This window comes from Dreissena polymorpha, chromosome 16, assembly GCF_020536995.1.
Source record: "Dreissena polymorpha isolate Duluth1 chromosome 16, UMN_Dpol_1.0, whole genome shotgun sequence".
Lineage (NCBI taxonomy): Eukaryota > Metazoa > Mollusca > Bivalvia > Myida > Dreissenidae > Dreissena > Dreissena polymorpha.
Genome location: NC_068370.1, coordinates 50,767,484 through 50,780,269, shown reverse-complemented (window position 1 = coordinate 50,780,269; position 12,786 = coordinate 50,767,484). Strand labels below are relative to the sequence as shown.

General features: G+C 34.5%; 1 protein-coding gene across 46 annotated transcripts in view; it reads right to left on the bottom strand.

Moving 5' to 3' along the window:
• LOC127862458 (plexin domain-containing protein 1-like) overlaps window positions 1-12,786 on the bottom strand; it is a 146,966-nt gene that overhangs the window by 83,139 nt on the left and 51,041 nt on the right. For all 46 annotated transcript variants that reach the window (XM_052401573.1, XM_052401579.1, XM_052401583.1 and 43 more), the window contains exons 3-4: window positions 6,598-6,717; window positions 5,074-5,143 (exon numbers count right to left, since the gene is read on the bottom strand). In XM_052401573.1, the coding sequence (XP_052257533.1) occupies window positions 5,074-5,143; window positions 6,598-6,717 (190 nt within the window). The remainder of the gene's footprint in view (window positions 1-5,073; window positions 5,144-6,597; window positions 6,718-12,786) is intronic.

The window sequence follows — 12,786 nt, the reverse complement described above, 5'->3', positions numbered from 1 at the left end:
AATATTTACTGCAGATTAAGAGCTCGTTACAGAGACATATACTGTGTACTCTATGATGCGTTTTCAATATATTGTTTCTTTGCATATGTGTGCAAAATTTCCCCATTGGCCTATTAAAATTGATTTGTACTTGTGTCATGATCATGACTATGTTAACCATTGTTTGGTAATAACATTGTAAGATGATGATAATAATAATTCCATGCTATGCTGTGTGTCATGTTTTCTGCGTATTTTTATAAGTTGATAGTATTCATTATAATTTAGTTTCATACTGCATATATTGTAAAAAAAATGTGTTATTCTATCTCTACATAATTCCTCTTTGCTATAAGATTGTAGTGGGAAACTTGTTCAGCTTTGTGTTTTACAATTTTAAATATTAAACCATCACAAGCTTAATCTTGTTAATTTTGTAACTAATAGATTTTGGTTTGTATTTTCTTTTAATACTCGAGCAACACTTGGCGTGTTTCATTTTTGAATTACATGTAAAAGATGTTGTTTTAATAGAGGAATATTAAAGTGCCTAGGCAGTGACATGGGGGATTGGATGACAGATTAAGATTTTTCAATTTGAAGATTGACTTTGCCAGAGTTTTTTTTAATTCAGATGTTCATTTTGTCTCAAAAGGAATTACTTGCAAAAGACATATTTGCGTGTTTGTGCATTTTCATTTGTAACAGAAACTGTTTCGGATAAAAGAAAATTATGCAACTATAATTATATTCGTATGAAATGCAGGTCTGTTAATAAATGTGTTTATTGCTAAATATTTGTATGAGAATGTTTAGAACATAATAAATTTCATTGACATTTATTATTTTGGTCACGAAATATACAAAGAACTTCATACCATAACATTTTTAGCATAGTGCATTTTTGGTCACCATCTTTTTTTTTTCTTTTTTTTTTCCGTCCTCCTACTGGACATGTTTTGGAAAAAAATCCGAAAATCTTTTTATTAAAAAACTCTGGCCTAACAGTCACAATGATTCAGCTTTGAAGAAATATTTATACACTAAATTGTCCCTGTCAACTATAAAAATATTGCAACATCTAATTGTTAGGTTGATAACTGTAAGATCCATAATATTTTTAGGTAAGAAATGACTCTTTCATGGAAACATATTTTATAGATTTCTGAGTTCGGAAAACAAGTAGGAATTTGCGTCTCTCATTTTCTACTGAGCTTGTGTTAAATCCCTTTATCCAATATACCAATAGTTGGTCGTGAACTTCAATTTTTTTTCATGCACTTCAATTTTCTGTATAATCCGACATTCATAACTAGAGCTTTGTCACAGACGTGACGAATACCCCCACATGCCGCATTGACACAGAATATTTTGCATGTTAGTCTTAAAAAAAAAAACAGCTGACAATATGCTCAATTTTTAAAATGCACTAAGTGACCCCGTGACCTAGTTTTTGACCCGGCATGGTCCATATTCAAACTTGACCTACACATCATCTAGATACAACTTCTGACCAAGTGTGGTGAAGATCGGATGTAAACTACTTGAATTAGAGAACGGACACCAAGTGCAATGTTTAAAACGCACTAAGTGACCCCCTGACCTAGTTTTTTACCTGCCTTGACCAATGTTCGAACTTGGCTTAGACATCATCTAGATACAACATCTGACCAAGTTTGGTGAAGATCCGATGAAAACTACTTGAATTAGAGAGGACACATAATAAGGACCGACCGACATACCGACCAACAGACAAGCTCACTCCTATATACCCCCCTAAACTTCGTTTGTGGGGGTATAACTTATTCCAGTTTGGTCCAGATGTTTGGCGCCTGCATTATACACCACGCTTGTGTAGTGAAACAAACTATAACCCCACTTGCCCTGCATAAAAAATTAACACTTATAGGTTATTTCGCATGTCACCTTTGACAACGTTCTCTATAGAATTTGCTTCAAATTGACATGATTCTTGGATATTAATTATATCAACCAATCATTTTGTTACACCAATGGATAACATATGGATGAAACAGATTTTACAATTATGTTGCCAAACAACCTGTTATGAGATTGCTTAAATATGCTAATGCATATACACTGTACCTCCAATATAGTGCTGTCCGTTATAACGCTGTGTCCAATATAACAGGGGGGGTGTCCTTGGATCCCGTTTTTTCTCCAACCTTCCATTTCTGATTCAAATCCATGTTATGCAACTTCATGTATTTTCATAAATTCAAAGAAGCTGACGATCACAGCTTGATTGCTTTTTCCGTCCGTTTAACTGATTTAAATCGATTAGAGGTTAAACGACACTCGACAGCTAATTGGTGGGAATCTGTTGTGTAATGCCAATAAAGGTGTGAAAACTCGCAAGTCAGTGTTTATTACATGTATTCCCTATCAGAGCGGTTCGGTGCGCTAATTTCAATAAGGCAAGTGCAAGCGCAATAATTATCAATTAAAGTTATTTAAAACGATTACCTGTTTATGTTTTGTATCTATCGTGTATTGTATTTTATTGTATAAACTATGGCTGTGTAAGTGTGTTATCGTTTATTATATGCTACACATGCTTGATAAATAAAAATATCTTTGTGTGTGTTTCAGTACGTATACGAAAAATAAATTTAAAAATCCTGACGATTTATTTACATGCTAACACAGTGTAATAGTTAACAGAGATGCACTGAAATTTTTGCCCGTTATCAGAAAGTCCACGGAAAGCACGTTTTTTACATGCTGCGTATGACGCAATAAAACATTTCTTTGTATATGTATCATATTGCATTCAATCTAAATTTAAATTTGCTCATCCAAATTGAATGAAAGCTGTGTCCCATAATGCACTGTACTAATTTTTTTGAAAAATGGCGTAGGCATATGAATTTGTTTACGAAGTTTGTAAACATATTTCGTGTCACAAATGTTAAACATTATTTTTTCGTAAGTGATGTAATTATATTGGATTATCGGATAAATGTGCACATTAGAAAAGCGGTATGTATACTGTTATCGTTCGATTCGGTTTATATGCATGTATTTGCAGATGACAACACAGCATGACAATACACAGGATCTATATTATAGGCTATACTATACCTGTTTTTATAGCCCCTTAAATAAATAAGCACAAAACTTATAACGCTGTCTGTTTATAACGCTGTTGCGTGGCTTGGACCCCATCATCCGCGTTATATTGGAGTTACAGTGTATATGTATGCAGGAATGACCTGACACATTATATCGCAATCCGGATATATTGCTATCGCGATCCGTGGATTACGCGAATGGCGATATATTGGAATTGCAGTGCATTATAATCCATCTACTAATTTTTTGATGGTATTAATAAATCTGCGCAAGATACTAAATGCTTAGGTTTTAAAGCACTGAGATTTGAATTTGATGAAACAGAGACCTCAGGCTCAGCAACATTAATAATAAACATCACCTCTTCAGCAAAAAATTGATAGAGCAGTGGTATTAATGTTTGTAACCATTTTAAACTTGATTTTCCTTTCAAATATATATCCTGTAGCCCAAATTAAAAGAAAGCAAAACAAAACTAAACAAGCTAGATCTAAATGTAAGCTACCTCCATTACATTTATCCAAATCCAAGTTATTGAGCGGAACACCGTTTTTGTATTTTAAGTAACAGTGACCTTGACCTTGAACCAAAGGCAATCCAAAGATATGTCAGCATGTGAGCTTGCAACATACAAAAGTTCAGAACAGTTTCTCATGTTTACCTTTTTTTTCCCATTTTTAATAACAGTGACCCTAAATGAACTTCTATCTAGATCTGTATATATGCAAACTATAAACACAAATGTCAAAACAATACCTTATTCCATACTCAAGTTGTTTAACGGAAACCATATTTTTCATTTAAGCTTGACCTGACATGCATCAAAGGCAATCACAAGCTCGGTCTTTTTATTATCTACCAACAAACAAGATTTCAGTACATTATCCCCACCCAAACTCAACTTATTAAGTGACCTTGTAACAGTGACCTTGTCTTTGACCCAAGTAAAAATAAGATAAGTAAATGCAAACTAAATTTATCTGCAGGAAACCACCTGTTTGACGCTGCCTACCTACCTGCCTGCCCACCATACACAATCTAACCCTTTGCATGCTGGGAAATTTGTCGTCTGCTAAAATGTTGTCTGCTGAATTTCTAAAATTAGCATTTTCTTCGATTTTTTACAAAGAATACTATCAGAATAGCAAACAGTTTGGATCCTAATGAGACGCCACGTTCTGTGGTGTCTCATCTGGATCCAAACTGTTTGCAAAGGCCTTCAAAATGTGGTTCCAGCACTGAAAGAGCTAATAACCAGATTGTTCAACTGGTTGAAAACCTGGTTTAAAATCATGCTTCATGCAAAAACAATTATATTCCCACATCCAGCAATAAAAAACTTCAAAGGAATAAACTTATTTAACATAATAAATGCTGAATGCAGAACATTAAGTCAGTGACATTGTCTTACTTATAATTAATCATCATTAGTTAGATGCACTCAAATTCAAGGTAATTCAACATCTGTTGATGCTGGTTTTTTTAAACATTGTTGCAATCAGTCGACGAACATTCAAAAACAAATCCTCAGCTGAAAACAAATCAGTCATCTAAATAAAGCAGAATTAAATTATTCTATTTTGTCAGTTTTATTTAATTTTCTTTTGACAATAATTCTTTTAAAATGACTTATCCACTGATTGACATATGGGAAACCAAAATTGGTGTCACCCATTGCAATGACTTATTCAGTGTATACAAGGCTATTTAAGCCATTCAAAATGCCTGAAGTGTCAGACTTAACATTAACCCTTTCCCACTCTGAAGCAAAGAGAAAATGGCTTTTGCAACCAGCATTAAACCAGAACAGCCTGCGAGTAACTTGCAGACTGTTCATGTTTTATGCTATTTGCTGCTCATCAGTATCTTAAGGTTGGAAAAAACACTTTAAAACTTAAATCTATTAAGAAATATTTATCATTTTATTAAATTTTCTGAGGGACTGCAAACAGGTCAAAATGTGTATCTAAGTAGTGGAACCAAAACTGCCGATCTTACCTCCAGTAGCTATGGTAACATTGGTCACTGGATGGCCGTAAAATAGAAACATGAACGGAAGTGAGGCTGTCTGAAATAGTGAAAGAAAACAGAAACTTAAGTGAGACATTTTAGTATTGACAAAGAACGGTTCTATTGTGATACCATTAATCACTTCTGCCGAGAATCATTAAAAGCAGGCTTCTATTCATTCTAGTGTGGCAATACAGACAGCATGTGTTTTTTCTAAAAGGTTTAAATCAAATCTGTTGGCTAGAGAAAACGATATGAGGTGAAGTATCTGCTCAACATTTTACTGTATATACATGTGAAGTATATACATGTGCTTCTTAGTTTCAGAGCCAATTAGCAAGATTTTTGAAAATTGAAAAAGATCTGGAGTTATTATTAAACATGACTATGGACATTATTCTATATTTCGAACAGTAGTGAAATTCTTTAAAGTGTTCTGAAAACACATGAGGCGCAATTTTGTATTGAAACAAATCAAAAAGAGACAGCCGACAAAAAAATAGTGAATACAAATTAAAATAGTGTTTGAATTTATGTTTATCCTTAACCCCCTTTGACACTTATTTTTATTGCATTGTTTTTATGAAGAGTCTTTTCTTTCTTGAGATTGTATTTTTGATGTTAACTGCAACAAGTAAACACGTATGGGGCACTTCTTGCCTTAAATATTTTCTTGTGTTAAATAATGTCCACAACCGTTGTTAATTTTGTGTTTTTTTCAAGACACTGCACTTCATTTTAGTTCAGTATTTAACAATTGCAAAACTCTAAAATAAACATATGAAATGTCAAATTTGTTTGTTAGCTATCTGTGCTAGTGTCAGAACGATCAGATTAAATAGATGAAATAAGGAGAGTATAATGATCAATATAAAATCACAGTTTTGTAAACCCTTTCCCTTTCAGAACCAAACTTAAAATGGCTATAAGAAACCAGCATAAAACCAGAACAGCCTGCAGGTAACTCACAGTCTGTTTAGATTTATACTGTTTGCCGCGCATCAGTACCATATTGGTGGAAATGATCAGAATTAAAACTTGAATCTAGGAAGAAAGATCTTAAATTTAATTCAATTTTCTAAGGGACAACAAAGGCATTAAAGTGCGTATCTGAGTGGAAAAGGGTTAACAACTACTACTACTATTATGTTCAATATAAAACAAGACTATTGCCAAGCAATATATGTCCCCTACCGGCTCCACCATTGTCAGAAATATATATATATATATTTTTTTTATAATATTTGTTGCCATAGCAACCAGAATTTTTGACGTAGGAGCAAAATGAAATGACGTGCATAATGTCCTTATTGCCATCGATCTATGTTTCAAGTTTCATGAAAAAATATTAAGAACTTTTAAAGTTATCGCAGGATCCAGAAAAGTGTGACAGACTCACAGACTGACAGACACACGGACACACAGACACCCAGAGCGCAAACCATAAGTCCCCTCCGGTGAAACCGGTAGGGGACAATAACAACTTTGTGAAGCATATTTCGCCATTCTCACCACAGCTGTTCGGTGACTGTCAGAGAGGGTCTGATGTCCCTTGGCGTCCTTTAACTCCACCCAGTAATCGGCGATGTTCGACTGCTTGATCGTTAACGACTTGTAGTATGAGTGATCATCCTGAAAACAATGTGATAGATTACCATAGGTTTCCACGTATAGCGCGCTCCTGTGTATAGCGCGCAGGCTGTTTTTTAAATGCAAAAATGGAGAAAAAAATATTAAAAGACAATAAAACCACCAAATCGGACCGAAAATGCCGCCATTTTACTATTGCACAATCCAATAATCCGGGGCATTGGAAAGCTTAATTAAGCATTCAAAATAGGAGCATTAGGAGCATGGATTGCATAGAACTATACTTTTCTGACAATTTTGTAATTTTCTAGCAAAAGATCAACGGTCCACGTGCATTTCGTAAAAAACGTGAGAAAATAAGAATTAGTGTACATCGTGTGATTTTTCCTCTGGGAAAGCATGGCATTACCAGTAAATTTGAATGTCGCATGGGAGACGGGGATAGAGTTGTTGAGGTACACCCCTGTTGAACGTTCAATATTTATACACACAAAATGCAATTGCATATCTTCACGTTCTCAAGTGTCAATTAGTATCTCACATGTCAATTAGCGTCTTAACAAGTCGTGGCACATATTACTCAATAACATCTGCCAATTACGAAGTGCAAAAGCCTACAAATTTATGCATTTTATTGCTTTGTCATACGAGATGACAACAAAGAATAGAGTTAATTTAACCAGTTCAAGTTTTAATTGCATGTGCTATGTTTCCTAAGAATGCTCCAACAGGAGTCTTGACATGCAAGCGAGGCATTATTGATTGGGCAGACGAAACAAAAATTAAAACATTACATCTTAGTCATTGGAACCATATCGAATCAAACTCTTTCAAATTATACACTGTAACTCCCTTATAACGCTGATGACGGGGTCCAAGCCACAAGACAGAGTTATGAATTCGTGTTATAAGTTCTGAGCTCATTAATTCCTAAATTATTGCAAGATTGTATTGTCATTTGCCAATACATGCATATAAACCCTACCGTATCGATGACTGTATATATACTGCTTTTCTAATGTGCATATATATCCAGTGCTCATGTTGCTGCCAGACATTATCGCCAATGGCGATTATTTTATCCAACTGGCTATTATTTCTTAAAATTGTCGCAAAAAAATGGCGATTATTTTATCTGCCTACATAAAAAAAAATTTGCCTCTACAAGTTTTACGTCGAGTGCGAAACGCTGGTAAATCGAGACATTAAGCAGGAAAAATTGGTAGCGAGATAACCTATGTACACACTCGACCCTGTGTATTGTCATACATGCTTCAATTAACTTCTGCGACATCGTGTCCTAGAGCGTTTTTCTCAATCAGTGTTCGACAGAAGTGATATATTTCAGAAAACTTCTTTAATCTTCCCGTGCTTTACTAATTATCGGTAACTGTTAGGTCTCTGTTATTTTTTCGCCAATTATTATTTCATCATCATTATTGAAAATCCCCGCAAATATTTTTGGCCAGTTTTGTTTTTCATGCTGTTTTTTTTCTGCAATTAGATTACATTGCTTGATGAAATAATTATTAAATCGCCATCAACTATTTATCCTCGAAATTACCGCTATTTGTCAACTGTTACAACATTTCTTGATGGCCGTGATAATGATTTCAATTTTTTTGTAATTATTTTGTTTACGTTGCTCAAATGATACCGCCATTGCTTTAAAGTCAGCGGCCGCTAATTGTCATCTGCTTTATTGTTTTTTTTATATTAAAGAAGCCGATTCTGCTATTTTCTATAATTAATGTGTTTTTGTTGCTCAAAGTCCTAATTTACGTTAAAAACATTCGACACTTCTCAAAGGTAAGTAGTATAAAACTTGAGATTTTCAATGTTGCAATAATTCAAGTTTCAATATGGGTCGTCCCAAACGTAAGCTTTCGCCACTAAAAAGTGACAATAAAGTTTGGAAATTAAGTGCATTTGGATTTAGCAAAAGTCGCAAATTAAGTGTGATGTGAAAAAATGTGAAAATAATGAGGAAATTAATGAGGAAATTAATGAGGAAATTGTGTCTCTGCATGGAATGTAGAAAATCTGATGAGTGTAATGAATCTTCAGTTCAAGTGCCGAAGTCTATAAGACAAAATAAATCAGTGATAAGGGTCAAACATCTTAATGCGTCCGAGGCTGCAGTATTTGGTGCTATGAAGAACGTAACTTTCATGTAAAGTCATGGTAATATTTTCTAAGACAAGAGCACCGTCTTGCAGGTGCAGATCGCTCATCTATTTTTCTTTTTAAAGGTGAAGGAACCTATCTCAATTTCAATCACAAAGGAAGGAGGGGTGGAGTGGAGGGGGGTGTATAGTGTGGGTGTGTGGTCATTTATTACATTTCCTCCCAAAAATGCAAAAAAAAGAAACACAATTTTTTTTTTGGGGGGGGGGGGGGGATTCTTGGACAGTATTTCAAAAATAAAATAATATAAAAAAATATTTGTGTTTTTAACCATGTTTAAAAAAAAATATTATTTTTTTTTTCGGGGGGGGGGGGGGGAGGTTGGGTTGGGGAGGGGGTATAGTGTTAGGGTGTGGTGGTCATTTATGAGATGATCTTTAAGGAAAAAAAAAACTTTTTTTTTTGGGGGGGGGAGGATTCGAGGTGGGGCTTGGGGGATGGTTTGGGTGGAGTCTATTGTGGTATGTCAGGTAAGAGTTGTTTTGTCAAAGTATCATTCAAATCTAATCATAAATAAAGAAGTTATGGCAATTTTAGCAAAATTTAATAATTTGACCTTGAGAGTCAAGGTCATTCAAATGTCAAGGTAAAATTCAACTTGCCAGGTACAGTACCCTCATGATAGCATGAAAGAATTTGAAGTTTGAAAGCAATAGCCTTGATACTTTAGAAGTAAAGTGGATCTAAACACAAAATTTAACCATATATTCAAAGTTACTAAGTCAAAAAAGGGCCATAATTCCGTAAAAATGACAACCAGAGTTATGCAACTTGTTCTTTACTGTCCCCTTATGATAGTTTGCGAGTGTTCCAAGTATGAAAGCAATATCTATGATACTTTAGGGGTAAATTGGACCAAACACAAAACTTAACCAAATTTTCAATTTTCTAAGTATAAAGGGCCCATAATTCCGTCAAAATGCATGCCAGAGTTATCTAACTTTGCCTGCACAGTCCCCTTATGATAGTAAGTGTTGCAAGTATGAAAGCAATAGCTTTGATACTTTAGGAATAAAGTGGACCTAAACACAAAACTTAACCAAATTTTCAATTTTCTAAGTATAAAAAGGGCACATAATTCTGTCAAAATGCCAGTCAGAGTTACATAACTTTGCCTGCACAGTCCCCATATGATAGTTAGTAAGTGTTGCAAGTATGAAAGCAATAGCTTTGATACTTAAGGAACAAGAAACCGTCGGAGACGGGTGATGCTCCCCAAAGTTTTTTTTTGTCACAATATTGCACTATATATTTAGATAAAAGGAAACGTCTCGAGGGTCATAACTTTGGACAAAATAAAACGATGGATGGTTTAGCAACTTAAAAATTTCAAAGGGCCATAACTCTCTAAATAAATCATTTAACCAGAACCCACAAATAACACGCGCATCTTCTCAAGGTAGTTAAGCTTCCCATAAAGCTTCATTGAATTCCAGTCAGTAGTTGGGGAGAAATAGCCCAGACAAGAATTGCACTATATGTACAGTTTATAGAAAATTTCAAAGGGCCATAACTCTGTGAAAAATCATCTGACCATAACCGGCTGATAATATGCACATCTCCTGTTGGTAGTGAAGCTTCCCATAAAGTTTCATTGAATTCCTGTAATAAGTTGCTGAGAAATAGCTCAGACAAGAATTGCACTATATGTACAATGGAAAATTTCAAAGGGCCATAACTTTGTTAAAAATCATCCGACCAGAACCCGCTGATAATATGCACATCTCCTCTTGGTAGTGAAGCTTCCCATAAAGTTTCATTGAATTCCGGTCATTAGTTGCTGAGAAATAGCCCGGACAAGAATTGCACTATATGTACAATGGAAAATTTCAAAGGTCCATAACTCTGTGAAAAATCATCCTACCAAAACCCGCTGATAATATGCACATCTCCTCTTGGTAGTGAAGCTTCCCATAAAGTTTCATTGAATTCCGGTCATTAGTTGCTGAGAAATAGCCCGGACAAGAATTGCACTATATGTACAGTTAATGGAAAATTTCAAAGGGCCATAACTCTGTGAAAAATCATCCGTCCAGAACCCGCTGATAATATGCACATCTCCTCTTGAAAGTGAAGCTTCCCATAAAGTTTCAGTGAATTCCAGTCATTAGTTGCTGAGAAATAGCCCGGACAAAAATTGTGCACGGACGGACGGAAACACGGACACACGGACAGACAAAGCGGCGACTATATGCTCCCCCCAGAAAATTTTTGGGGGGAGCATAATAAAATGGACCTTAACACAAAACTTAACCAAAATTTTCAATTTTCAAAGTATAAAAAGGGCAAATAATTCTGTCAAAATGCCAGTCAGAGTTACATAACTTTGCCTGCACAGTCCCCTTATGATAGTAAGTGTTGCAAGTATGAAAGCAATAGCTTTGATACTTAAGGAATAAAATTGACCTAAACACAAATCTTAACCAAAAGTTTCAATTTTCTAAGTATAAAAAGGTCACATAATTCTGTCAAAATGCACGCCAGAGTTATCTAACTTTGTCTGCCCAGTCCCCTCATGATAGTAAGTAAGTGTACCAAGTTTGAATGCAATAGCATTGATACTTTATGAGAAAAGTGGACCTAAACGCAAAACTTAACCGGACGCCGACGCCGACGCTGTCGCCAATTTTTAAAAAAATAGATGAGCTAAAAATGACATTGATATGCTTGTATGTATGTAACTGTAGCTGATGTCTGGTTTGTTAAGTCACACCCACAACCTTGATTGTATTCTTTCTTGTAAAGTCATGATAATATTTTCTAAGAAAATGAAACTGATATAATTCTTGTTTTAAAGTGATATTATGCTTGCTTTAAAGTATATATGTATGTAACTGAAGCTGATGTCTGGTTTGTTAAGTCACACCCACAACCTTGATTGTATTCTTTATTGTAAAGCCATGATAATATTTTATAAGAAAATGACACACTGATATTATGCTTGTTTTTAAGTATATAATATAACTTAAATCCAATAGATATACATTTAATAAAATATAGATAAAATGAGATTCATTGTTTTTTTCTTTTTGCCTTCAGTACCATTTGCGTAAAGTCCGCGTCTCTTATTTTTTTAAGGAAAAAATGATAGCTATTATTTTCTAAAGGCCAGTGTGAGCACTGTATATCTGATTATCCTGTATAATTACTACATCAATAAAAACAATTATTCTGACCATTTATGACCATAAATGTGTTTAAGAATTTTTTCGGAAGTGTAAAATGAACAGTGCAGTATGGGACAGCGGCTTCATGGGGAACTGATCAGATTTAATTGCAACAACCAATGATAGTGTGAGATTAAATAAGATTGAATGCAATCAGATACAAAGCCATGTTTTATTGAATCATTATCAGTCATGCAAAATAAATGCTTCCCAGGGATTTCCTGAAAATTGCGCGAAATGAAAGTGAATTTCTGTAAACAATTACCCTATGTTAATGGATGGAACTAATCGTATTGATTATTTATATAATTTCTCTTTGCCTGTTAGGTTTTCAATTGTATTTTAGCAAACAATATTTAAATTCATATTGTCTACAAATAACAATGAAGTAAAACATGTATTGTAAAACTTGTCAAAGCTGTCAATGATTCTAAAGATCGATAGCACATACATGAAACACATGCCATTTTCACACCTGTATTGCACCAAACAATAGATAATCAAACTAATTTACTTAAATTCAAATTCCCCAGTAATGGTTGGTCTCTAATCGATTAAAATTGAGCCATTATACAATCAGCACATCGGACGATGCCATATTTGAATTTCAAGACAACGCTCTAGACTGAAATGGAAGGTTGGAGAAAAAAAGGGAGCCATGACCCACCCACGTTATATTGGATTCCGGGCTATACATGCGTTATATTGAATTAACAGTGTACTATAATCAGGTTGCCACATTTTGCTTTCAAGGGAT